The sequence below is a fragment of the Eubalaena glacialis genome, chromosome 4 (assembly GCF_028564815.1).
Source record: "Eubalaena glacialis isolate mEubGla1 chromosome 4, mEubGla1.1.hap2.+ XY, whole genome shotgun sequence".
NCBI classification, from domain to species: Eukaryota; Metazoa; Chordata; class Mammalia; order Artiodactyla; family Balaenidae; genus Eubalaena; species Eubalaena glacialis.
This window is the reverse complement of record NC_083719.1, coordinates 90,149,133-90,172,426: the sequence shown is the minus strand read 5'-3', so window position 1 is coordinate 90,172,426 and position 23,294 is coordinate 90,149,133. Positions and strand designations below refer to the sequence as shown.

Here is a 23,294-nt window from a genome sequence, read left to right as displayed (position 1 = left end):
AAGCAATGCAGGTGACCATTAGAAGATGAAACAGGCAAAGGATCAGATTTTTCCCTCAGAGCCTCCAGGAGGAACAAGCCCTGCCAATACTTTGTCAGCCCAGTGAAACTGATTTTGTACTTCTGACCTCCGAAACTGCAGATAATAAATTTGTGTTTTTTTTGAGCGACTAAGTTCGTGGTTATTTGGTACAGCAGCACTAGGAAACTGATACACCAGGTTATACTATTCCTCTTGAAAATGAGGGCCAACTTCCGGTTTCACATCACAAAGACCACCATACACAGAAAAGAAACTCTTGAATGCTGGAAAAGGGGGCAGGGGTGGGGGTGGGCGAAGGGCAATGAGAAGAGCTTGGGGTCCTTGGAACTGGGCCCAAGCAAAGACTGAAGTAAGTGTGTCTAGCCCTCTGACCTGCTCTCTCATGGAGGACTTCCTCATACTTTCTCATCCGCTGGCTACAAGGTCTGACGTGCCCAAATTCACACTGTCCCTGTGCAAGTGCCCACAGATAACAATAAGGAAAAAGCAGAGGAGAAAACCCCCAGACCTGCACTTCGTAAAAAGCAAATGATTGACAGTCCCTTACACTGACCAAGGTGGTTATTTTTAACCTTTTAAAATTCTACTTATCTTCTAATCTTTGAACGCCTTATACAGACACCATTCACTGAAGAAATGCACATACGCACAAGATTTGTCATATAAGTTCCAAGGCCTCCCAGTTTAAAAACATTTCTATTCCTATACAATGGGCCTTCTTAAATAGGCAAACATTTAGCTGTTTTCCCACAAAAACCTCTCTAGAAACTATACAATAACAATCTCACTTATCTTCCATGACTAGATACAGGAATTTATATTTGCAAGAGGAAAAATAAAACATGACATTTTATGGAAGCTTCTAATTGATTGTGTAACATATATTATTTGGCCTCATTTAAGAAGAAGAAAAATTCAACACTAAAGAACAGAACACAATTTCATTTCAGCAATCAAAATTAGGATTGCACTTGAATATAGTAGTACATAAATGTTATCTGAATTTCCTAACACATGAAAGTTTATTTCAACATTTTTTTCTACATTTAGGAGAAATAAATTAAAATTCATGGGCAAAACTATTATAAATCTATCATCCCATGAAAGTCATTCACCCAAGGGCAAGATTCAAAAGGAAAGTAAACAAGTGTACTGCAGGGTGATCGAATCTACTGTGAAGATGCCCTTTATGAAACAGTAAGATGATAGTAGCACCTAAAACTGCTGTTGTCAACTAAGGTTTTGATTTCTGAAAATACCTTACAAAATCCAAGAACTCCATTAAATATTACTGAGAAGAGTTCTTAGTTTAGATGAAAAGTATGCAATTATTAAGAAAATATTCTAGAAAGCTCTATGTTAGAAGACATTACTTTGTGTAGAGAATTATATTTGTTTATAATACTAATAGGCAAAGCAGTAAATCAAAAATAAAATTTTATATTATTAAAGGGATATTTTTTGCTACTTTTAACTCAAAGTAAATTTGACTTGGTAAGTGGCAGAGAGTTTTCCAGATGTTAATAGTAACAACAACAACAATAACAGTAATAACAAACAGCTAGCACTAATGAGCCTTTAGAACAGTGTCTAGCATACAGCATGTGCTGTACTTGAATTAACTCCTTTCAGCTTCACAACCAACTTATCAAGTTCTAAAATCATGCCCACTTTACAGATGTGTAGAGTGGCTTGGTATCCGGCTCCTGGTTCACAGCCATTTAAATGGTAGAGCCAGGATTCAAATTCAAGCAGTCAGGCTTTAAGGCATCTTGGAGGTAGGGTAGGTGGCCTTGCTCTTCTCCAGTGGGTAAGGGACTCGGGGTGTATGTGCTAGAAGCACAGAGTCCCACCAGAGTTCCATTTCCCCAAGTTCTCTGAACTCTGCTTCATCAGAGGGCTCCACCTCCACCCTAGCAAAGAGCCCTCACTCTGAAAGCCCCCAACCAGCTGTAGTGGCAGGACTGGGGTAAGGGGTTTTCTCTGAGGTGATGAAACTGAGGCTACTACTTATCAAAGCTGCTCTAATAACAACACAAGCTGTTTTTTCAGTAGTTCTTACTTTATGTAAGAGGCAGTGGGAGAGGAATTGTTACATTACAGGTCTTCATTTTGCAATAGTGGTGATATTTTGGAAAACAGTTTCCTTATCCTATGTCCCAGTTACTGAACAAACTTGGTTATTTTCCAGAGTTGAGTTTTCTACCCCCAAACTTCCTTTCCCAGTGTTCATCCAAATGAATGCTTTATGAATGATTTGTGTTGTAACAGACAAAAAAACTAAATGTCAGTTGGATGTAACCCTGGGGATTATCTACTTTAGCCCCCTCTCTCCCAAGACATATTGCAAATGGAACTAACGTTTCAAAAAAAGAAGGCTGGTTAGCGACAGAGGTGGGACCAGAATGAGCCCTCTGACTCTCAGTCCAAGGCTCCCTTCACAACACTGTGCTCTTCCCAGGCATCTGACAGTGAGATCTGCTCAAAGCTCAATGGTATAGAAGCAAAAGAGTATCATAAATGTTCAAATTTATAGCTGCAAATGCAACTCAATACTATAAATTAAAATCTTAACCCTCAAAAGTAGAACTACATATTTCAGGCTTTCCTACATTGAGAAAAGCATTTCTAAAAGCATAAATAAAACCACAACCAAAGTAGAATCAACATGTAATTTTAAAACTTTTTTAAACAAAATAAGGTTGAAAAATCTTGCAACTATTCCCAGTGCATAAGAGAAAATAGCAAGTCAATGAAAAGGATAACTATTCTTTTCCAACTATTCTAAAATTTTTGATACTAAAGCAATAAAAAGAAACAGACACAAAAATTGTACATAATTTGGCTGACCCCAAGAGTCTTGTCACCAATTAAGATGCTTTCACTCTGAGAGTTTTGCCTAAAACAAAAACACCATCTGTTTTACCTAAAACATTAAGATGTTCTATTTTCTTGTCAATTCAGAAATCACATCTGTAGCCATTTTCTGAAAAGACAGCAAAAGACATTATATTTATGGGTGACTGCATAAGGAATGATGTTCAATCAAAATGTAATTTTCATCTACTAGAAGAAAATTTCATTTCTCCAATGACTATAACGCCATAACTTTGGAGGAATACATAGTACATAAACAGGCTGATTTGTACACATAAAAAGATCTTAAAAGTTAATGCAGTAAAATAAGGCTATTTTGTTGCGAAAGACAAAAATGGCAAATACGTTTGTATTCACTTTGACAACTGAAAACCTATCTTGTGTGAGGCTTTCAGGTGAAGAGAAAACAACTTTTTATTGGTGCAACATCTCTTCATGCTAGTGAGCCATCATGTAAGAGGTAAAAATATGAAAACAACAAAAACACAAACCACTCTCTCTTTTCAAAACACTTTTACACAACATCAGTTTTGGGAAAGACACCCTACAATCCAGTGAACCGACTGAAGAAGATACAAAACACTAGAAAAAACATCACTCACAGTGAAGGCAAACACCATATCACAAGGGATAAAGAACACGTTTTGAAGAAAAACACACAAGCCATCCAAACACCTATAGTACTTTGAGTATACATTAAGTACCTACAAAATATCAAAATCTAAAACCCAAGTATGTTTTAGTTTGAAAAGTACCCCAATTTCACATTTAATTTTCTTGCCTAAAAAAAATAAAGCTACTCTCCAAATAAGGATGAAATAAATAAGTCCAAAGGCTCTATTTAAAATGTTTCTTTTACCACAAAGTTGTGAAGTGTTCTGAAGTCCAAGATGGGCTTGAAGCCCTCCCTGACTTTTTCAGGATCAGGATACCTTCACTAAAATCCTTTTCCTTGTTCCTCTTGTAGTGCACGGTTTATTAATCTGCATTCAGAAGGAAAAAAAATCTGGTTCAGAAGAATGGAAGACTTTGAAATATGCCGCATCACTTCAGTCTGTGCTCTGAACTGCTCTGAGTTAATGAGCTTTGTGTTAGCAATTTCAGAAGACATGATGGACACTGGGAGGAAGAGAAGAGAGAGGACAGAGAACTAAGTGTGCACAAAACTAGAAAAAATAAGGAATCGCTCTCACATACTCGTCAATTCTCCCCAACCCAATACAAATCACTCAAGAAATCATTCATATGACAGATATTTAATTTACTTTAACACTTTCACAGTGCATGACATAACTCCAACTAATGGGGGAAAAACTTGGGTGCTACAAGCAATAACACAGAACAGAATCACTCAAACTTTGTATTATCTGGCAGATACACCAAAACTAATGCCAGCTCCTCTTTGACACTATTTCATCTCCTTTACAAGATTTTTCTTAGATTCTACAAAGTTACTTATTTCCAAATATCTCAATTGGAAATTATTATAGTCTTTCCTAGATCGTAGGTGGTGGTCCCCATGCTAACTCTGCCTTCATATTGTAAGGTATCAAAATAACATCATAATCCTACATATAGAGGCACATATTACTGTTCTCCACCTTCTGCACTTTCTTGATTGTGGTCCTTGATGGAGTAATTGTAAGATGTTGTAAGCAATGTGCAAAAGTCACTTTAATTTCATTAGACAAACCACACAACTTAAACACCCTGTGTAAACTTAATTCACTGTATAATAATCTGACAACAATAAACTAGAACCACACAGCTAGTTAAGAAAGTTTGATTTAAAGTATAAAAAATAAAAAGGCAATTAAAACATAGACTAACCAGGAAATTTAGCAGGTGTTCACTGAACATGTAACTACTTTGCCATTGCTTTTAAACAAATAAACCTTAAAACAATCATTTAAAATGCAGTCTGTTCAACCACTTCTACAAATGAAATCTAAATCTAATAAATCTAAAATAATTTTGTACCTAGGAACAAAAATCACAGCAGACTAATTATAAGGGCCTGGGAAGAACCTGCACTTTTCAAGTTTATGTGAAATTGATGAAAAGAATGGTTTAAGATACCATACCCTGAAAACACTAAGGAGACAAATTCCACATTGTGACTCTTTAACTTTTTGAGAATTCAAAAGAGTTTAAAAAAAAAAATTTTCTGGTCTCTGTAATAAATTAAGAGATAAGTTGTTCTTCTCAGTCTTCATGTTACCCTAATTTTCATCATTTTGCAGAGCTTTTTCACGTGTTTCCTATGATAACTTTCCATTTACTTATCCTCATAGAAATAGATATCCAACACAAGAGGGAGGAGATATGGGGATATATGTATATGTATAGCTGATTCACTTTGTTATAAAGCAGAAACTAACACACCATTGTAAAGCAATTATACTCCAATAAAGATGTTAAAAAAAAAAAAAAAAAAGAAATAGACATCCATCCAGCCCCTGTGTATGAGAAAGGTACCCCTTGGTCTTTACTGTGGTATTGCTTGAAGTTCACCTCTTATTTAGAATTAGTTATTTGACAAATATTTGTTGAGCACCTACAATGTACCAGGTATTTGCTAGGGGATTCAAAAGAACAAGAGCTAATATTTTAGCAAGGGAAATGCACAACCAGAAATAAAGGAAATAATCAGTTTGTTAATAATGTCTGAAGGATGTAAAGAAGATGCAGCAATGGAGAGAAGAATGAGTGAAAAATAGGTTCACATGCATAGATGCAGCCTGACTGCAAGTTCCCAAAAGGCTACTATCCAAGGGGGCTATTGTCTGTAGCATTCGGTCTTCTACACCAGCTTTGCTGCTCTGAGGGCTTCTTTCTTCAACAAACAATATCAGGTACTCTTCTGGCCCATGCCACTACCAACAGCGATTTCCTTGAGTGGATACTGCCCTAGATCAATGCTCTGTCATCAGTTCCCCATTTGCTCCTGCCTATTTTATTTCTGGCAGATTCAGTCTCCAAATTGGTTGTAAAATAGAGACACAGTGAAAGCCATCAATGTGATTAAAGTTGGCAATAGATCCATTAACTGAAAGAGTTAAAGCTGACTTGAAAGTAAAAATTAAAGTAGGACATCTTTAAGATGCATGTATGTATATGTGTGTGTGTGTGTATGTGTATATATATATACTTTACCATAAAACATACAAATGTGTATCATGTCCCAGTCTACTGATGTAAGAACAAAGCTTCTGCTTTGATTATGGGACCACTAGTTGGCATTCTGTGTCATATTTTCTGCATAACCATACATATGATAAATTATCTGTGGTTTCTAGCTTCGTTTTTCTAAAGTAGAACAAGAACTTAAACACTTAAAAATATAAAGCAATCTGAGTGCAGATTGCTTCTACATCTTTACAATTTCTTCCCAAATCTTTTGTAGTCATCTCATCAGTATTTATCAGTGACTCACCTTTATTGAAAATTTCCAAAGCACTCAACTTTATATTAAAACAAAATCTTTTTGCTTAATTCATCAGTTTAATAAAAATCAAATTATGAGAGAAAAATAACAAGAAAAACTGATTTGCGAATAAGTAATTGATTGGTGGTAATCACACAACTCAACTGAAATACTGGAGAGAGAGAAGTGTGCCAGCCTGCTAGCTAGTAGTCTATTAGCAACAAGGTCAGGGTGCCATGGGCACAGAACAGAAATGTAGAGTATCAGTTGATCCAGCTGGTCAATTAAGTAGAGGTTTTTAAATAGAGATCTTAGGCAAAGAGGATGAAAAGTAAAGAACAGCTACCTATCTAGCTATAAAAAGTAGCACCTTCCTTGTAGAAAAACATTTGTCCATTTTTCTTGTTGATAAAGTACCAGAATTTCAAAGCCTTGGGGGCAGACATTATGGAAAGGCAAAGGAATCAATCTCCACACCTGCTTTTAGAGACCTGCATGGTGTCTTTATTTCTGTTTATCATTGGTCAGTGACTAACTGCATTTCTTAGTCCAGTTCGATCAGTGTTGCAGTTTGAGGTTATCTTAGATTGTGGCAATAGGGTGACTGTCAAACCAAGGTTTTGCTGCTCCTCTGATTGTTTGTCATCTTCCATGCTTTCATGAGTTTTAATAAAAAATTGAGAGAGTCAGTCTCAGGGTTCCTAGTCAGCCATCATATAAAATGGAAGTGTCAACATTTAAAAAAAAAACATGTAATAGGTGTTATTTCATCTAAGTCAATGTGAGGATGAAAGAGTATTTCAGGAATTAATACTCATCATTCCTGATATAATAAAATAAATAGAAATAATAAGGGTGGGGAGAATAGTGTGGGAAGGGTGGAGTCTTTCCTCCTACTCTCTCCCCAAAGATCCTTCTATTTCCCTGAAAAATCAGGTAAAAAGCAAACCAGTGAATGACTGACTTAGAATGGCAAACTCCAGACAAGGTTATTTATTTTGCTTGCCAGACATGACTGTTCGTTCCAAAACTAGTTCCAACCACTAGGCAAAGAAGTTTTAACATAAAATTAACTAATGTACCATGGGGAAGGGATCTCCATTTCCCTAAGAAACTTTTGGTTGTTTAAATAATATACTATATTCCACTCAGTCTTCTGGGTAAAACATCCCCTCTAGAAACATTCCAGATTACAAACAGGCTGAAACGTGTTTCTGGATAATCAGAGAACTGGTCAATAGACATCTTAAAAACAGTCATAATTAATAAAACACAACTCAGATGGAATGTAGATGAAAATACACAAATATCCTTCACAAGCAATTAATATTTAAACAGAAAAGTATCTCAGAGAAGAGTTTAGGAACTCATCCTTTAAGTCCAGTAATAACTATTAACTCATAAATGGACTATGCAATTAATACCCAGATAGACCTAGACTAGAATAGCTCAGTTTTTTTGAGTCTCCGGTACTGTCAGTTAATAATTCCCCCATTAAAAGAGAAGTTCTAAACTAGTTTTCTCAGGAAAGGACATTTGGGCTGCTCTCAGAATAACAGAACCTCTGGAGCGTACAGTGTCAAATCCTAGTCAAATCATGTATTCTATTATCACCTTGAATTCCCTTGGTATAATTTTAAAATGCAACCCACCATTTTCAAGAAAAAAAAAAAAAAGCTCAATCTTCTTGATTGTATCCATTTATTTTTCTGCTAACTAATGTGAAGACACTTCTATACTAGCTTTCTAGTACATGATAAGACTTGAGATTGAACATTACAATCCATGAGAAACAAGCACAGTCCTTACACTAATTATCACTGCTAATGCTTTTCCATCTCCCCCAAAGAAAAATAGTGAATATTCCAAACAATAAAAATAAGGCTGTGAACTTGGTTTCTTCACTTAAAACTTATGTTTAAATAACTGGTAGAGATGTTAGATACTTTCTTACTTACATTCTGACTTGGTATAAAAATAGGTTGATGACATAGTGACCAACCAGAAAATGCTCTAAAGCCTTGAATCCCATCACACTAGTAGATGATTACTACCAGAAGAACTGTTTCTGAGAACAATATTAAAAATACAAAATGTAGAATCAGGCAAATACTCTTATGTCAACAACAATAAAAAAAGTCTTATGATCTGATAAGGCAACTCATTCAGGTATTTGGGAGTATCTTTTGAATCCACTCATTCTGAAGAGCCCCCAAGAATGCAACCCCAACAATGTTCATTCTACAAGAATGCAATGATGCTGAGATGCAACCCCAAATTTTTCAAGTCTCATAGTATGAAACTCTGAAATCTCGAATGAGCAGTTGTCTAAATGCTGAGCAAATTCAAAGCTATATTGAATTACTGCTTATTTTTACTTGTATTAGTATTTAGTGGATTGGAAGTCTTCTGCCACTCAACCTACAAATATTAGATGAAAGAATCAATTGGGGAGAATATATACCAGGATACTACCTTTTCACATAGAATATGGTTCACATAGAATGTGAACCATATTCTATGCATATCTGGTGTCTGAAGTTTAATATTCTCTTCAAGCAATAATAAAATATATTACAACAAATCTTTATTAAATTCTTACTATGTTGAATATCATACCATAGGCATAGTGGTGGACATAAATGACAGAAATAATTCATACCCTCGAGGAGTTTACAGTCTAGTGGGATTAACTTCAAATCATTATACTGGCAGAAATAAGACAAAAACAATTCCCAGCCAGATGGCTGAGCCGTGTTGGACCTGATTTAGATGAGAAATTGGGGCCACTATCATAATGGGATGAGATCTTGGGCATCTTGGGAGGAGGGTGAGTTTATTTTATTTTGCACATGGGAGGTATGTGAATTGTGGTGGTCAGTGGTGAACTGTGGTAGATAGTCCCCAGAGATGACTGCCATCATTCCCTGTGCTTCCTGCACATGCTCCTCACATCAAGTAATGGAGAATAATTCCCCTCTCTTATATCCTAGATGGCCTTAGTGACTTGCTTGACTAGTAGAATATAGTGAAAATGACCTTCTAGGACTTTTGAGTCTAGGTCCTAAGAAGCCTTGCTGTTTCTAGCCAGGTAACTTTTTCAGAGTTCTGCTTTGGGTAGATTCCTCAGATAACTACATAAATTATAGTTAATAATTTAGGCACAGAGAAAGGCCTTGGGGCAAGAAGCCATTGCAGTAGTTCAAGCAAAACATAAAGGATGGCTTAAAACCAAAGTAACAGAAAGAGAGGAGAGGATGGATGTCAGTGATGACTAAAGCTAAAATCCAAAAGACTCTACAATTGATGATACTTAAGGAATGAGAAAAGACAGAAGTCAAAGTGTTTTCTGGGGTTACAGAACCTAGACAGCTAAAAAGAAAATGATGCTCACCATCAAGATTAGAATCCAAAAGAAAAGCATATATGGAGAAAAACAGAGGAAATTAAATTAGAGGGGCAGGGAGGTCATCCAACAAATGAATGGCAATACCCCAAGTGAATGGGTTATCGAGTGCCTTTTCTGGAGTTCTGTCCTTTTTATATCTGGCTGATACTCTGAAGTCACCTAAGCCTAGAAAACATTGACTTCATTTGTGTCTCCACATGGTTAATGGTTTCTTTTCAAATTAATCCCTTCATTTTCTAGCCAAAAGAAAGAGATGTAGGATTCCTTACCAATAAATATCTCGCTAAAAATTAAAAGCATTTAAAGGTAAATTTGTAATAGTGGTTTGAATAAATTACTCTCAAACTAAAAACATATTTATTACTTGAAAAGTTAAACTTTCAGATTTACAGACGCAATCTCTATGTAACTTTGATTACATACTTGGTGGCATTTCAAATTACCTACCATTAAAAAAAAGTTCCTTTATACCTTGTCAAACCACGTGACTTACAGACCTGTGCTGTGGCAACATTTAATCCTGTCCTGCCTGAACAGATGGAATACTGAAAGAAGACTGAAATCTCTTCGCCTGTCTCAGATTTTACCTTGCATCCTCAGTGTTCTCCAAGTCCCTAATCCTGTAAGTCTTTGTATTAAGTGTCCTTACAGTTGGTTCCCTTAGGCAATTGTGAATGTAGAGAGAAACAGAAACATCTTTGTACGTTTAAGGATTATTTAAGGCTAGACAATTTATGACTTGTCCAGGGTGCCCTAACTTTTAAATTTAATCACATCTGCTTTCTATACAAAGGCTAAGAATGTATTCACTATACAGCTCACATAACCTTGTGAACTAAATTAGGCACACTGACATGTACTATGTCACTTTCAGCAGATCATGGACTACTTTTTAAATACTCACAAACTAAATCATGTTAGGTTATAACTGTAATGTTGCCAACAGCATGATCAAATTCATTTACATGTATTATTTAACTGTATGGGTTTAGACCAGTGTTTCTCAACCTTTTTTTATTACAACCTCCTTAAAGATTCTTTTCAGACATTTTTTCCTAATCATCCCTCTACACAATTTTAATACTACACATAAAATGTTTATCTGTTACGTACTATAATCTGCTGTATCTGTGCTTTGCATATTAAAAAGAATAAGTTTTTTTCAAACCCTCCCCCCCCCCCCCCCCCGCCAAGAACCAATTCTTAGCCTCCTAGGGAAGACATCTCCCTATTGAGAATGCATGTGTTATTTAGATTAATAATATGTTGTTCAAATAAGAATTATTCTTATAAGCAAAATAAAGCTGAGCCTTAGAGCATCACAGAAGACTCACAAAGAATAGAAGACTGAGTCATGGCCACTCTTTTGAAACTGCCAATTTAAAGACTGAGAAGTACAGACAATTATTTAACTTTCGGTACCTGCAAAATAAAACTATCAAAGGCTTCCATTTTAAAGGCCATCATCAGTCCTCCATTCTTCACTGATTTTACTGAAAGATAAATAACTCAGAAAATTTGTGGCTAACAAGTAAAAAATAGATTTTAAAACCAAAACTATAAGTGGTTTTATTCATGAGGTTCTAAAGTTCAAAAAGGACAATAGAGATAAAAATAGGAATCTGACAATCCTAAGTATTCCCAATTCACCTAACTACGGAAACAGGAGCATTGACATTTGGTAGAAAAGAACTCTGAAGATATAATATTAAAATGAAGAACACTATTTAAATACAAACTATTTAAAAGGAAATATCAAAAAGTGACTGTTTTCCTAATAGATTCAAAAAAGCCTATTTATATTTATCTTTAATTAAAATTCTTCAATATTAAAAGCTCAAAAATATATCTGTCCTTAATTAGTAGATCTCTATCTCCTAACTTTCTTCCTCTGGCATAAGTAAGGCTGAATTATCACTTACGTCTGGCTAAGGCAAAGACAGAGCACAGAGCATAATGAGTCCTCTGACTCATTATGGCCCCATCCCCACTGCATTCCACCCACCTTAACATGTACCCACAGGAAGACTAATGGGCTGGGGATGGAGCATGAATTACTTATAGCAAGCGTAAGTCATTCTTAGAGTCAGCAAAAAAGAAGATCTTCCCCCACCAAAATAGAAAAAGATAAAAAAGGTAATAGATAAGAGGATTATGCCGAAAGCCAAATAGATTTACTGACACCACAGTTTATTAGGGACACAATATATAAAGAACGCCCATACAACCCAAAATTCATCAAAACATTACTTATTTTAAGACAAAGAAAATGTTTTGTAATTTTACAACTGATTTTTCTTTCAATATCATTATCCTTTCACCCTAACTATGGCCTGGCAATATGAAAGCTTTAAGATAAGACTTCAGCCAAGACTAAACTTAAGACTTAAACTTTCTTTTCAAATTAATCTCTTCTTTTTTCCAGCCAAATGAGATGTAGGATTTCTTCAGTATTACTTTAGTGATACTTTAGTATTATTAAAATATACTTATCTTCCTGTTCTAAGGTGTGACCTATATATGCTTTAAGTTTCTACTTACTGAAGTTTAGTCAGCTAAGGCTCTAGTCTATGTTTAACTGAAATCTCAACTTTATTAACAATTATAAAATTTCTGTAATAACTTTGATTCCATTTATTTTAAAATAATTTTAATAAAGTGTAAAATCATGAATTACACTTTACAATTACTCTTTTATTCTACAATTTATAACAGGTGATACTCAATTTCTCAATTTAGGTAGTAAAAAGTTATATTACAAAACTACACTGTGTATCTGGGTATACTGGGTACTGACTGATTGATATTTGCTCATTAAAAATGGATAACTTGGTTAAATAACTGTCAATAAAAACATAAAATGTTTCTTTGTAAATCAGAGGCAGCCATCAATTAAATGCCCCATTTTTAGGTTGACTGAACACCTTTCCCATTTACTTAAACATAAATCAACAGTGCGAAAATAAGGCAGTTTTACAAGCACAATGACAATTATCTAGTAAATAATTTACAGTAGGAACCCTTATCTTCTAATAGTAATTACGTCTCTTCTTTCATTTAAAAATACAGGATCAGAGATTAATGAAAACAAGGTAAGTAAACAAAAAGGGAATCAAGAAAGAACATACTCTAAAATTAATCAATATTATAAATATAAGGTAATTTTTATAATAAAGCTACATATTTACCATCCAACATCAAGTATCTGTAAGAAATATTGTTATAATAGCTTATTCAGCTATCAATGTACCAGACGCCGTGTTAGCTATTAGCATTGAATACAACACAGTCATGGGAGAAAATCCATTTCTTCAGAACAACTGTTTTAAATTCGTAAGTTGACTAAATGAAATACTGCCTTACGATATATGCTGAGTCCAGAACAAAATCATGAAAACCCCAAAAAGTTAAGTCATAGAAGTGGTCAAAGTTTATGAGAAATTATGCTATTTACCTTGGCTCCGCACTCAGACTTATTACATTTTTTTGTGGCAGAGAACTTTGTGTTCTTTGTTTCAAATCCTATAAAAATGAACAGAAATTTTTATTTTACTTTTAAAACTTGTTTCAAAATTAGCTATGTAATAGTACCTTAAAAAAACATGAAAAGGGCACAGTAGGAAAAAAAACAAAACCTCTTTCCAGCTACATGAAGTCCATCATAGTTCAAAACAAATAAATCTTGTGTCTGTGCGCATGTATTGTGTATTTAGATTTCAAGTACAGCACATGTTACGGGGACTAGAGTCCATAATGAGCAGTTCTAACTAGGAATCAAATAAATCAGAATTCTAGAGACAATCCTGCAAAAAGTTTTACTATGTTACTTTTGTGTCATATGTTTCATATCTTTAAAAAATGTAAGTCTGTTTATTGCATTTTTACTTTAATATGAAAACATATGATCAAGGAGCTTCTAATTAAAGCTAAGGAAAATAACAATTATAACGTCCAGTTACCTTATGATATCATCTTAAGTGTTCTAAAAGCCTGTATGCTTTACATACCTTGAAATAAGTTCATTATTTTATTTTTCATGCTTAGATTTAGTGAGAATAAAATACACACCATAAATCAAATAGAGTCACACTTACGGGAAAGAACACACAGGTAATTTATATACAGTGATACAAATTCTTTCAAATAATGTAAAAAGAAATAATTATATTTCAATGTCTCTTTTTATTAAGCTTCTCACTCCCTTTTCCAACCCAAGAACAAAAGAATCACACATTTTTATTATGAAAATAGAAGATATTAACTAACCATTTCTAGGAAGGTATCAAAAGAGTAAGAGTCGTACGAGCGTTTGTCCTTCAAAATAAGCAGCAGTGCAGAATGTCCAATTATCTTCTTTAAATTCATCAATGAATGAAAGAGTCTGTGAACCAAAAATTTTACTAGTCTGAGAAGTAATTCAAAAATCTCTATGCTGTATAAAAAATAAATAAAATAAAATTCCAAAAAAAAAAATCTCTATACAATATTTTGCTAGAGAACAGACTTGTGGTTCCCAAGGGGGAAGGGGGTGGGGGAGGGTTGGATTGGGAGTTTGGGATTAGTCAGATGCAAACTATTATACATAGAGTAGGTAAACAACAAGGTCCTACTGTATAGCGCATGGATCTATATACAATATCCTGTGATTAAACCATAATGGAAAAGAATATGAAAATATACATATATGTTTATAACTGAATCACTGTTGTACAGTAGAAATTAACACAACATTGTACATCAACTATACTTTAATAAAAACATTTTTAAAAATCTGTATACAATATTTTCAGTTTCTTTAATTATGGCCAAACCACTATCACCTTCATCCTGTATTCAAAGTGAAACCTGTAATAAACCTATGATGAATTGGCTCTCTTTTTTTACCCTGAATGAAGTACTTAGGGATAAAAAAAAGTTAATCAGAAGGTATCACTGATAAGGATTCATTTAAAATAAGAAAACTTTCTGGACACACCTGAAACACATAAACTTATTCAAACTACTTATATTCTACATGAATATCATACCAAATAATAACAATAGCCAGCATGATCACCCCAATAGCTCTAAGGCATTCTACCAAAAAGCAATGATTTGATACTTTACTTTAGAAAAATCTTTAACAAGCACTGAAATAATGACAAAAGAACACATGAGATTAACTCTCATTCACAAAAAAATTCAATCAGTATACACATTTCAAAGAATTTAAATTCCTGAAGAATTCAAATAGATACTTTGTGAATTTAGTTTCATGTTCTTGTTCAAAAGAACTAGAGAAAAAAAAGTATTTCACAGATGCAGATAATGAAATTGTCTTTGTCCTTATTATATTTCTTTGTCATTGAAATTCTTAACTGTATTCAAATTGTATAATTATGTCTGAGGAGCCAAAGGGATGCTTATGAATCAACTGTTTCAAGATCAATTCTGGAATAGAATCTCGGTACATTACCAGCTATTGGTGAAGCACTACACATAGGGAAAAAACTTGCCTTTTTTCCAAGTTTAATCTTACTTTTTAAAGCTTTAGAGAGCAGGCACCTCTAAGTAAACTCATATTGGAGAAATCTGTAGAGAAACTTTGCTAATCATGTTTTCAGTCAACCATTAGAATGAATCTATTATGTTTATAGAGTGATTATATTATTTTCCCCAACACAGGAAGCAATTTTGTATCTATGTGTTAAAAACATTTTTGTTGGCATGCAACAACAAAAAAATTGCAAAAGAATTAGATAGAAATAACTTCTTTTTTCCAGAGCATTAAGATTAACTTCAAAGATGTAAGCGATCATGATCAATAAGTTATGAATTAAATGCATTTACATAGTAAATCTGTAACAATAGTATTAAAATCTTACGGATTTAAGTTCAGACCATCATCCAGCTAAGTTTCTCAGTCTATTCAAATGTTTTACTAAATAGTAGTAAGTGTTCTCACCAGACTAAAAGACCATATACATGAATGAATACAATTCAGTTAGAAAAACAACTCCTTCAATCTAAGTTTATTTTTATTATCTACATGGCTATCTTTATGAGGTTGTCTGAACATGCAGAATAAGTCATGTTCTCCATCAGCTAAAACTTTATATGTGTTACAGTGTATTAAAGAGTCCTAATTAAACTGAGTGAATGTCACGAATCAATGTTCGTGTCCTAAAGGCACACACGCAGTCTTCTTATCAGATGACCGCTAATGACAGGCACGTTTCCCAAACACTTTCTCAGTATGTATAAAGCTATTTTATTGAAAACAAAACAAAGTTAAACACAGTAAATAAGTCTGGGGAAAACTGGGTAAAACAAAATTTTACATGTTTCAACATTTCATCAACGTGGTATTTCTCAGAGCCTCTAATTTCCTAACCCGCCCTTATCCTATTATGAAACAGTTCAGGAAACGTCACTTTGGAATCACAGTTTTCTAGTTTGCTACCATTCCTGCAGTCTAAAGGAGACGTTATCATGTCTGTTATTCAACAGTTTGATCTACATGTTAGGAGCCTCATTCTTACCCTCTGTTCATTTTCTTCTCCTACCTATCTTTATTACAATTTAGCAATTGGCAGAATTCTTAATCTTTCTGTAACTGACCTCATTACAATTCCTTCTTCACACAGCCCCATTAACCACTTTTAAGCTCAACATCCACATAGACACTGCCCAGTCTAATTCATTTTTTATGCCATGATTAGAATTAACATCCAAATATGCCATGATGTATGCTTGCTCTCCAGTTTGTAGTTACATAAACATTCAATCTACTGTTGACAGCATGATACTAAGAGTCACCCTTAAACGGCAGAAGAGAGAGCTAAAAGGGCCTGGAGCCCTGATGGCATTGTGGAACTGTCACACCTGAACCAGTGACCTGCAGACTTCTTTCACATGGCCTAAAAATAAGCAGGATAGGATTAATTCTGTTTCGAGTTGCTATTACTAGCAGCCAAAGGCAGCCCCTAACTCATACACTTGTTCACTGGGACACTTCTGCCAACATCTGAATAAAAAGTAGTCAACAATCCAAGGACAAGAGACCACCCAATACTAGCTGCCTCTTTATTTATAATTCTCTAACTTGTGTTTTGAAATTTCCTACTTAAAATGTCTGTGCTAATGACCTGATAATTGTTTATGACTTTTCAATGAAGTGTGAAGTGCTCACAAAGCAAATTTACAAATGTCAAGTACAACTTGAGAATTATTGTATCTTTTTTCTCTGAGATGCAATTTTGTATGGGGATGCTTTTATAAGCTAAAAGCAACACCAAACATATGGAGGAACTAATGACAGGCCTTTTGGAGAGGTTATGAGACAGAAAATGTTCTGTAGCAAAAACCCAATGACCTGTACCCAAATTTCTTTCAATATCGCAGCCAGAGAGATAGCAAGTAGGCAGTGGAGGAGGATGACTTCTCTATTTCCTCTTAGGAGCTCTGCTCTGGTCTGATTCCCAGTAGCCTCACTTTTAAACTCTCAATAAACCAAGAAGACAGGAACAGGTGAAAAAGAAAAATGGAGTATCTGACCTTACTTTCAAAAATGCTTTCTGTGGAAGAAATAACATCATTATCATCCAATGAGTATTTTCTACTTTAAGCCCAGCTCAATCTCAATAGACGGATGCCAAATACATTTGCCATAAGAAAACTGAGAAGATATTCAAGGTACTACCTTGAATATATTTTTTAAAGACTCAAGTCAACTAATGAAACCTCAAGAATACTTTTTTCCCAAGTTTCGTGAAAGGCAGTCAAAATACTGTAACTAAATATTTAATTAACCCTCATTACAATTAGTAGTATCAGCTGTGGATCAATTTGTTAATAATGACTTTATGTGCCATGTACACTTTCCACATATGAGAATACCTATAAAAGAGATTCACTTTTTAAATCTATAATCAGAGCATATTTTTAATGATTTAAAAATAATATGAAAGCATAATCTGGAAGAAATACTAACCTAAGCTACAGTGAAACAATAGGCAAAACTCCTCCCCCAGTGTGGGAATCTCCTCTGCACTGATCCTAACGAATGGCAGCCTCAACTCTGGTATGATGATGGAAATCTCACTATCACAAAAGGTAAGCTTATTGGGAAGCACTGTTTACAAAGCCCTCTGCTATTCTGAGCCAAAGGCTGTACTCATTGTTTCTGATCTGCAATATGAAAATAACTGAGTTCTACTCCGTCATTCATCTGACAGACCATCCAAGAGCTAAAGACGGCTTTGATATCAATACCCAGACCATCGCTTTTCATCCCAATTCCTTATATCGTCCACATATGACAAGGTTTCTAGGTTCTTCTACCTCCTGGCTATTCTTCTAGGCTTATACTTTTTTGTCAATGCCCCTATCAAAAAATGAGGTATCCAAGAACAAATGGATATGAAACAGGATGAAATTAAATGGCTATATAATGAAGTGGAGCTCTTTATCTCCCTGGATTATAACTATGATTTACTTGATACAAAATCCTTGGTCAAGAAGTAACCTCAACTACCATACTGTACTTGGGGAAAAGTGGGATCGGTTTTATAATAATGTTTTACTACTCCATTTACAGAAATGCACTACAATAAAAAGTTAGGACAGCCAGTACTTTGTCAACAGATTTCTTGAAAAATTGGTGACTTTGAAAATTGGTGGGTTTTCTACAGCAAACCTTATAAGGGATATAATTATTAAAAACTTCATCAAAACATAAGCATTTTGGGCTGTCAGCATAACTGAAAATGTTTTCTTGGTGTGACACATGTATCTTTGAAATTGGTTTGATTTAGTGTGCTTTACTTCAATAAAAATTCAGTATTACAATTAAAAAAGACACTTCATCAAAAGATAAAAGCTTATGACCTGAAATTTTAAAAGATTTTGTTTTAAGTCCACTTTTCAATATATTACCTGGTACCATAATCCACAACCACCCAATCTTTTGCAGTTCCTGTGATAGCATCATGATGTTGAAATAGTCCCAAATTCCTTCTTGCTTCTGTCAGCATCATATAATGGGATGATGAAAGAAATTTACTTATCTTGTATTGCTGAGCTTGTTTCAGGGCGAAATAGTAAAGAATTTCAGCAGCCCTAATTGCATAAAACAGTCATTAATTTTTATTTCAAAACAAACATTTTAGTTTACTACCTAAAATAGGTGGCACTGATACATTTTCAAATGTGGTTTTTTTTAAATCCATGATTTCAGTACAATCAATTTATAAGACATATTGATAATAAACATTTCTATGAAACCACAAAGGTATCCACCTAATACATCTAAATTCTCAATCATCAAAGAACACCATGTCTCAGTGATATAAGGAAGAGAAGCCAGTACCTGTTGGCAGAAAGATATGTCCATTTACATATAACATAGTGAAAAAATATCTCAAAGCAGTAAGAACTGGATATACCATGAACTTCATCACCAGAAAGCCATTTACTCTCACATAGGTACATTAAGAGGAGAGGTGGTAGGGAAATGCATGGCCACATGAGTGTTAGACTAACAGTAAAGGAGAAGAAAATGATGGCCAGACAGCTCAGAGACAAGAGTTAGTCTAAGTGTTGAATGATAACATACAACAACTATAGAGAATTTAACAACAGAAACTGAAAGATGATAAATCTTATGCCATCTTTTCTTAGTATTTTAAAGTAAAGAATAAAAATACTTTAGCTTAAGGACAGTTTTGAGCAATAATATGGGGGTTTATAATTTTCATCTTTAATGTTTTTCATCTAAGGACATGGTTCAAGATGGGTTTCTTAAAAGTTCTTTAAAAAGAGACATGCCTTGATGGAGTGAAAAATATAAGAAGATTCTTTACCACAAACATATTAAGATGATGGAGAGAAAAATCAAGGCAGCATGAAAATGTATCAAGGTATCAAAAAACAAGGAGAGATTCAAACTGCTTAAGAAAAAAAAAGAATTCGTTTGAATTGTTGAAATAAATAAAAGAAACTAAATAATCTCCACTTTATAAAATTATAAGCCTTCTGAAATTCATGGCATGAGAATCACTATATTGGAATTAAGGAAACTGTATGTATATGTATGCATATAGATCCAGAGCAAGTATTCCTGGTTATGGAAAGAGTACATATACATATAAATACTGCAAAATGTAAAAAAGTGGATTTCAAGAGTATTTTCTTCTTTGTACATTTCTATTTTATACACATTTTTTACAAATGAGCTGAGGATGAATTAGCATTATCACACAATTAACTTATTTTCAAATAAATTAATTACATTTTGAAATTCAACTTACTATAGGTTTATTGTTTTACTTTAAAGCAGGAGAATTATCAAAATATATTACCAGTAGTAATATATTTAAGTAACACCTTAAACAAGTTCAATAAATTAAGATTGAACCAATATTCATAACTCTTTGCCACTAAAAATTACTTGACACTTAAAAATTATGAATAACTATAAAGATAACTAACATAAAGATAACTAAGATTCTATTGGGTAAGAATGCAGAAATCTCTGTAATATATAAATCTATTTTGTTACAAATAATGTATATTCATCTGGCACATTTGTGAATATCCCCCAAAATAGTCAAAGGTTAGGCTTTTTAAATAACAGTTACTGTTAGTTTGTGGGAACAGTAGCACAACAACAGTAAAAATAATAAAAACACACACTACTCTACCAAAGTACAACTCTGAAAGAAATTATTGATTTTTATAAAAAGGCTGTCCAAAATATATTCAATATCCATTAGTACATAGAAGAGGGTAGGTTTGATATAAATTTTTATTTTTAATACCGAGATTCATCATGAAAATCAATCATCATGAATTCATATTTTGAACTTAACTGACAATGGATTTGTCATGAAAATAAATTACTCTCCTGAGCTACACACATAGAAAAAGCCTCAGGATTCCCTTGGGGTGGTTTCTCTTTATCAAAAAACAATGAGACTCAGTTACGTAGAACTGTACTCTCCACTATGACAGCCACTAGCCACATGTGGCTATGTGTATTAAAATTCATTAAAATTAAATAAAATTAAGAGTTCAGTTCCTCAGTCACACTGGTCGAATTTCAAGTGCTCTATAGTTACATGTGGCTAGTGGCTACCATACTGCATAAACAGTGCAGAAATAGAGTATTTCTATCACTGCAGAAAGTTCTATTGGATAGTGATTGAAAAGAACTGGAAAATGCAGGGTTAGAGTGTTTTTATGTTTTTCTAATGACTTTTCTGTCATCTCCATATCTGTTTACTTTTTCAACCAATCACTCTGCCTCCATCTGTTCTCATCTCTTTCAAATTTTCTTCTTCTAAGCAGAAAATCATACCTATAGAAATGTGTTTCCAATAAATAAATAAGCACTGAGATGGAGTCTCTAAAGTTCTCCCATATATAAAGTACATTGGTTTTAGAGTATGTACTTTGAGGCCTACATTTTGGCTACTGAGAGACCCTATTTGCTCCTTTTGACCCTTGCCCCTGTTTCCAACAATTCAGCTTGCCAGGTTACTGACCTGCAGACACACGATGATGTCGCTGAATACTACCATGGTGTGCAAATAATATAAGTAGTTTAATTAGAAAAATATAAAACATTGAATACAACTCCCAGAAAATCTAATTACATAAACTGCTTTTCCTTCCAGAATAAAAGCCTCCGTAATAATCTGATTATGGTTTGGAGACACATCTCTGATTGCATTAAAATTTCACAATTACATTAAGTGCATCCTAATACTGCATAAATGCTGTATATTATACAAAACTCTACAGATAGGTTATGATAACATAAAAGAAGTGAAAAAATAAATGTAGCTATCTAAAGGTAACTGTACCTTAAATGGGATTCCAATATCCTATCCATTCGTTTGTAAAAGGGTCTGGATGTAAAGTAGCCACTCCAGTAATGATCATCTCTGTCAGCATAAGTGAAAAAATCTCCACTTAGAACCGGGAACATTGATTGGCTATTCTTTCTACTGGCTGCATCTTCTTTATCCAGTGCATCAAAATAATCTGATAAAGTCCCAAACTGTATCTAGTAAAAAAAAAAAAAAAAGGTACATTTCACTTATTCACACATTCATCTCTACCTTAAAATTGCTTCTAGCACTGAAAGGAAAAGTTACTAATAAATATTTAAGACATGCTTCCAAGTTAAGATAAATATATAGCTCAGATTTACTCAAATGCAGGGGGGAAAGCACTCAGTGACTTTCTTTTACTTGCATCAAGTCCCAAGTTAAACTAAGAGAAAACTTGTACAACTAAGCAGTAAGAAGAGTTATTTAGAGCTACAAATTTGTGGATCTAAAAACTCCTTACATATCCCTAGAATCTCCAAGTGTGCAAGGATCAGGATATGGAATAATCCAGAGATGAATGGAAAGTGGGGGAAGCAGCAAAAGTAAAAGACACGTATTTTGAGTAAAATGTTCCAGAAGTCTGGAAAAACAGTTTTGTTAGCTATTAAGTATTTTCATATATCATATGCACATACCCTCCCCTGGCCTCCCCTTCTCCCCAGTTTGTGTTCTTATAATGGAGAGAAGAGAGACTTTGAGAACAGCAGGTCATTAAAAAAAATGGACTTTCTCTACCAGCAGGTAACAATGAATAGAGGTAAAACACAAAGAGGGACAAGAATTGCAAGGCTGACTGCTCAAATGAAAAGGTTTTTCTGACTAGTGACTCAAATTACTAGTATATAAATCCATTCTTATGAGCCCAAACTATTCTATAAATCAAAGGAAAAAAGAAACATTATACCAGACCTCATAAACAGATATTAAAAGGCAGTGTTGCTAGAAGTAAACAGACAATTAGACAATTAAGTAGGGAATGTGTTCTTTTTAATAAGATGCTAATTTTGCTGTTTCTGACCTTATACATACATACATACACACACACAGATATTGAGAGCCATTGTGATTCAGTGTGGCAGAAAAATAATTAAAGTAGTCAAAAAGAGTTAGTGGCACTCCAACAGTTATTAAGAGCAGCACAGAAGCTGGATCCTGATGATGTGGGTTTGAATTCCATCTCTACCACTTATGCAACATGTGATTTTGAGCATAGTATATAATGTCTCTCGGTCTCTCTGTGTTACAGCTAATAGGGTTCTAAGTAAAATGCTTAGAAACATGACTGGCAAATAACGGTATAAGTTTTAGCTATTATTCTTCCATTGCAAAGGCAAAATATCAACCAGAAACATAACAATGATATTAGTAAGACAAATATAAGTTATTATAATCTAATTGTGATATAATAAATTTTGTAACAGCAAAGTGGATGTCTGTTTCCAAATCCTTATGCTTACATTAAAGAAAATCAATTTTCAACTGTATTATCTACTCTTATCTTGGCTTCACCAAATATAGTGTTTCTTGGGCAAGTTAATCTATTTGTGCCTCAGTTTCCTCATGAGTAATTATAGTACCTACTAGAAAATGTTCAGAGAATTCAATAATTGTTAAAGTAAAGCACTTTACTTGAGGGCATTATGCTAAGTAGATAAAGAGAAAG

At 34.0% G+C, this 23,294-nt stretch overlaps 1 protein-coding gene across 2 annotated transcripts in view; it reads right to left on the bottom strand.

The window, feature by feature from the left end:
- Positions 1–23,294, bottom strand: part of MAN2A1 (mannosidase alpha class 2A member 1) — a 165,242-nt gene that overhangs the window by 59,365 nt on the left and 82,583 nt on the right. For both annotated transcript variants that reach the window (XM_061188043.1, XM_061188044.1), the window contains exons 9-12: positions 21,602–21,804; positions 18,672–18,854; positions 14,022–14,136; positions 13,210–13,277 (exon numbers count right to left, since the gene is read on the bottom strand). In XM_061188043.1, coding sequence (XP_061044026.1) covers positions 13,210–13,277; positions 14,022–14,136; positions 18,672–18,854; positions 21,602–21,804 — 569 coding nt within the window. The remainder of the gene's footprint in view (positions 1–13,209; positions 13,278–14,021; positions 14,137–18,671; positions 18,855–21,601; positions 21,805–23,294) is intronic.